We start from the raw sequence: 6,003 nt of genomic DNA on the forward strand, positions 1-6,003 counted from the left end.
CTGAAAGCTCTTCAGTTAATCAAAATTAGTTAAATAGTGCAAATGAGTTGAATGAGAAGAGAGGATTGGTTGCTGAATCTGCTGTTATAAAGGTCATACCTCTGTTAACCAAGACAAATCTAGGATAATAGTAGACATACACACACCTTTAAAACTGAAATATATTGAGGGTGAAAATTTGGATTCAATTTACCAGTTCACCATCTACTTGCATTATACCACTATTTGACTCTCCTGTAGGCAAACAGAGAAGGCTTACTGCTTTTCATCCAAATCAATCAATCAAACTCAATGTAGAAAAGCAAACTCAATGTAGAGCAGGCGCTAGTGGAGCATAATGAAAATTAAATAAAAGTCGGTTTTTTCCAACATTTTAGTGAGCGCCTGTTGATTAAAAAAATTAGACAAGATTTACTCTAACAGTGATTGCACTGCTGTTAACTTTTTAACAGTTAGCTTTATGCCTCCTTATCACCTCAAAGTGAAAGGACCTGTTCATAATCTCATCTCAATACATCCTAATATTCCCAAAACATCCAACCCTATGCCATGGATACCTTCCACAACTGAACTTACTCTTCCTTAAAGGTCAATGTTTAGTTTCAAAATTAATTAATCCAGGAATACTCAGTATGGTGCCTTCCTGATTTTGTTGCATCCAACTTCCATCAGCCCCATCTAGCATGGCAGTGTTCAAGGATGGTGGAAACTATGGTCCGGTAATGTTTGGAGGACATCACATTGGCAATTCCCTGGTCTGGTGTTTACATTTCTGAGTAAAGTCCGATCTGTTTCCCTCTCTGAGAGGAGAAACCAAAAGATATTACACTCTGAAATCTACATATTCAACTAAGAGATTATAAAAGCTATGGAAGGCCATTTACAATACAGATATACAGGTTTACTCAATGATTACACTATAAAAATTGCATGAAATAATAATAGCTGTATTTTCCAAATTGTAGAACCAGAAATTCTGTTCCACTATTTTTTAAAACTCTTCCCCTCTCAACAGGTCTAAATTACGTCATTATGGGACAGGTAGAAGAAGATGGCAGAGGTAAAATCCTGCCCAGCAGTTTTACAATGAGTTTCAAGACAAAGAACCAAAAGATCCTGAATATCTTGAAAAACAAGCAGTGTTGAATGTGAATTTTTGCAGCTGAGTCCTGTCATCTATCCTCCAGAATCTCTCTTCATGCAAATAAAATGGGAGATTTTCCAGGAACGTAGTGTACTTTCCGGAATTTTTCAACCTTGTTTTCCCCATAGACTGATGTTGCAAAAATCGAAAGAAAAATACCACGATTGCCAATTTTATCTTTCAAAACCTTCAGCAACATCAGCCAGCCTGTACCATACCAAATTTTCACTACCGTGAATTTCTTAATTTATACTTTTCTCAGAAGGATTTTTTTTAAAAAAATGACTGATGTGATGAAGTGCAATATTTATAGTAATTCATTTTAACTTAGTTTTCCTGTTTCTTTGCAGTATAAGCTACACTTAATAAACACTTCTAAAAACTCAGTGGCTTCAGTGTTGGGATTGGATATGGAAGTTCCAGGTTCAAATTCACTTGGATATGATGATGTCCACAGCACAAAGGTGTTTGCACATCGTGGCAAACCATTATTAAAGGTTTACTGTGACTCAAACCATTCCTTCACTTTTCCCCTGGTGTGAGCAGGAGCAACAAACCATGATCCCCACATCACGGCAGTTTATTTTGCTTCCAAACGAACTGCATTCTAAAGCCAAGGTTTGCTCTTCACTTATAAGGATTGCTAATCTGAGTAAAACAACTGTTTGTTGCTTAAATGTGTGCTAGGGGAAGAGTAAGGGAGGAGCAAAATATGCATTCAAAGCAATTCATTAACTACCATTTAAAATGACATTAAATTGGGCATGTGTAGCTTTGTACAAGACATGATCTCAGCCAATCACACCTCACAAGGACTTCAAGAGGAAAAAATGATGTCCTGAGCTCCATGAAAAAGACAAGATACAAATGAAACAAATTTATTACCTGAGCTTTTAGGCAACAATTCTTTAACGTCAAAATGCTTATTAGGAAATGAAACAACTCTTTAAAAAAGCTTAATACAGAAGTATCCAATTCAAGAATGATATGAAATGAAAATTCACTTTGAAACACAATGAAGTCTGGAAGGATTACCCCAAAGACATCCGCTGGCTCATCAGCAGAAAGCCATCAACTGCTGTCGTACCTTATTGGATTCTGCATTGTATACAGTATAAATCCCAAATTCTGCAGCAAAACACATTCTCATCAGGTTTTCTTCTGAGTTTTTTCCTGCATCACTTATTTTGTGCTATTCATGCTGTGTGCTTGTGGAATGATAATAGTAAGTTTTTTTAAAAAAAACAGAAACATAACATATGAGAGAAGACTAGAGCAAATCATTTGTAACTACTCCTTAAAAATAGTTACAACCACAGTACCACAAGATAAACACTCTGGAAAGGGCCCCTCAAATTAGTTGTAAGAACCTGGAAAACACAGGTTTTGTCATTTATTTCTATAATGCCTTTTTAAAAAGCAGAAGCACAGTTTATAATCTGGCTGCATGAAAGAGGCAGAAAAACAAGAGGGGGGGGGGAATAGTGTAACAAAAAAGTAGCTTTTGTTCCGCATTTTACAATTAAGATCTCCAAAGCACTCAGTTTCATGTGATATTCTGTATATGGTATCAATGGCAACAATTTTTCTGAACAGATTCTTAGATTATCCATTAGGTCAGCATTTGCCTCCCCCCCACAAAAAATAGTTATTTATTCTGTTTCTGTAGTGTTTCAACAGACAAGATATAACAAATGGCACAAAGCATTCATATATCTTAAGCCACCAGCTTTTTCATAAAACTGGATTGAGTCATTATTTATATTGAAGTCTACATACAATTAAAAAAAAATCTTTAGGTAATCTGCATTCTTTCTAATGAAGCCACACATATATATATTTAATATACAAAATATATTATTTTTTCATAAAAACATTACAATAAATAGGAGGAATATTGATTTAAACCTTGTTCCCTCATTCATCCCGATTTACGCTACAAGGAGACCAGCACCTTTCGCCCCTAAATTCTGAAAGCTAATATAAAGTCAGACAACAGCAATTCCTACTATATTTACACCCCTTGACATCAATGAGACTTAAGCACACCAGTGCCCTGTGCAGAAATAACATTTTGTTACTATGGGTGTGCTAAGCGTTAACCATGGCATAGGATTAAGGGTTATTCCACCCATCTTTGCCCATGTGGGTTCAGGTTGAATGAAGAGGGTTGCACACATGGGGATGTTGGGGTGATGTGTGTGCTCCCTACACTTTTTTCACTCACATTTTCAGGTTAAGTACCTGAACAAGCACCAGTCTCTTAAAGAACATTATGTCTGCAGTCTCTTAAAGAATATTATGTCTGCACCAAGCCTAACAGAGCACTGGATTGCGCCCATCACCTCGCAATTAAAAAAGAAAGTCTCATGTAATGCACTGAAGGTTTTCCTTTCCAAGTAAACAGAGCATCAGTATTCCATACTAACAACCCCTAGCTTAATTCTTCCTCAAGTAGAATGAAACAGCAGATAATTACAATACTTATTATATAAATAAGTGATAACATGCGAAAGCAAGATGCATTCAAAACAGAAAGTATAAGGACAAAACCGTTAATATCTTCATAAAGTATTTCCCATGAACACACAGGACCCAATCCCATTAAAATCTGGGATGCTTCCAATGAAATAAATGAGTTTTAAATTCACTGCATCTACCTTGACCCACTGATAACTAGAACTGGTGCCATAATCTCTCAATCCTTATGCGTAGGTGTAGATTATACATGCAGAGAATTTCCATTCTAAGAAATGCTTCAGCATGACAACAAGATGTCATTTCATTAACAGTGTAATAATAATAATAATAATTTTTATTTATACCCCGCCCTCCCCAGCCAAGGCCAGGCTCAGGGCGGCTAACAAGCAATAATAAAAACAAGTTGAATGAATACAACTTAAAAACAAAATTAAAATACAAGATTAAAATATTGAAACATTAAAATATTAAAATGTAGCCTCATCACAGGCGGCGAAAGGAAAAGAAAAAAAAAGGGGGGGAGGGAATCAAATTGGCTCCAAGCCAAAGGCCAGGCGGAACAACTCTCTTACAGGCCCTGCGGAAAGAAATCAGTTCCTGCAGAGCCCTGGTTTCATGAGACAGAGCATTCCACCAGGCCGGAGCCAGAGTTGAAAAGGCCCTGGCTCTGGCTGAAGCTAATCTAACTTCCTTGGGGCCACTAGGGTGTTGCTATTTATGGACCTTGAGGCTCTCCGTGGGGCATACCAGGAGAGGCGGTCCCGTAGGTACGAGGGTTTGATAACAAAGAGTGCTTGCCTATTGCAGCTTTCCCCAACCTTTCAGCATGACTGTTGGGAGCTGTGATTCAAAACATCTGGAAGGAAACAGGTTGGGGAAGGCTGCTGTGATCAGCTAATGCTGTCATCTCGGAAGACCAGCTTTGAATTCATTTCGTTGTCATCTGTAGGATATCTATATAGGTATGTTTAGGAATAAAGTGGCCGCTTACCTGCTGCGAAACGCCACTTGCAGTCCAGCACAGGTGGCGGCAGCAGGTGCCTGCCTGGCTTCACCGTAGCCTGGGCGAACATTGCTTCTTCCCCCCGCAAGCCATGCTGACTGCTGGGGCTTATCCATGGTCTCAGCCAATCACAGGCAAGCTTGCGGGTGCAGCTTGGGGGCAGACCAAAAGGAAGACTTCGTCTCCCTGGCTTCCGTCTGGTCTGTTCCCATGGCATATAAAGCAGCCAGCCTGGGCTCTGTTTTCAGTCACAGCTTGGTCTCTGCCAAAGGAGGACATTGCCAGGAGGCTCCCAAAGAAGATCCTGGACCTTGGAAGTGTCCGAAACTGAAGCTGGGCCTCTCAAGTGTTTTCTTCAGTGAGTGGCAGCAGGTTGTTGAACAAAAGGCACTTTTAAGCGCCAATCCTTAATAGCAGGGTAGGATTTGGGGGCTACGGGAGGCAGCAGTGGCAATTGTAGTGGGGTGCCAGGAAGCGCTCAGTGCCAGAAGGCTTCCTCACCCCCTCTGCCTCACACCAAATGCCTATGTCCAAACCTGTTGACATCTGTAATCAAGAAAGTTGTGGCTTGTTTAAATCCCAAGTGGTTGCCCTGTGTTTACTGCAATTTCAACACTGAGTTTGGGGCCCACAACTGAAAAATCTGTATTTCATGTACAGTACTGTGCGGTAAGTAAGTGTGAATTTAGGAACTCACTTGAAATCAAATTGATTTAAATAGAGCCAAAAGGCATGGACACAGATGACACCTTCGAATTATCTATCAGCAATTTACTCAACTATTTTCTAAAATATTATCATCATTCGAGTTCCAAAGTGATATCTTTTGTATCATTCTGTAGAGTGGAATACAAGAATGACAAATATTATTGTTATAATGATATGGCTTTTCATAGCTTTTTAAAAATGTATTATGTAATCTTTATTGATAGCCTTTTCACAAATGTGCTCTTTTAAAGTATTCCAATATCTTCCTCACATATATACTTTTATCTTTTAATACTGTAAATATAGTTATTTGTGCTGCCTAACCTATACTGGTCTTGGGGATGGAGATTCAATTACTGTTTCCTTCTCAAAAATGCAAATGTGTGCAAACAAATCATAATCTTAACCATGTCTATCTACTCAGAAGTACTGTATTTAAGTCCTATTGAATTGAATGGTGCTTTCTCCAAGGGATAGGAATGCAGACTAAATTCTGAGATCCAATTGTTAATGACACATTACAAACTCTACATTTGCATTTGGCAGACTATGTACAAATTTTACATTTTGTATACTTAATAAAAAGCCTCAAAAAACCCAAAAAATATTTACTTTCTTCACAATTGAGTTTGGCTGCATCACATGCAATGGCATTTTAAAAATGTAA

At 38.3% G+C, this 6,003-nt stretch overlaps 1 protein-coding gene across 2 annotated transcripts in view; it reads left to right on the forward strand.

Moving 5' to 3' along the window:
- Positions 1-2,780, forward strand: part of PCOLCE2 (procollagen C-endopeptidase enhancer 2) — a 29,092-nt gene extending 26,312 nt beyond the window's left edge. For both annotated transcript variants that reach the window (XM_081190499.1, XM_081190500.1), the window contains exon 9: positions 1,016-2,780. In XM_081190499.1, coding sequence (XP_081046625.1) covers positions 1,016-1,146 — 131 coding nt within the window. In that variant the 3' untranslated portion in view covers positions 1,147-2,780. The remainder of the gene's footprint in view (positions 1-1,015) is intronic.
- The last annotated feature ends 3,223 nt before the right edge of the window (positions 2,781-6,003 follow it).

Source organism: Podarcis bocagei (genome assembly GCF_964188305.1).
Source record: "Podarcis bocagei genome assembly, chromosome: 4".
In the NCBI taxonomy this organism is placed as follows: domain Eukaryota; kingdom Metazoa; phylum Chordata; class Lepidosauria; order Squamata; family Lacertidae; genus Podarcis; species Podarcis bocagei.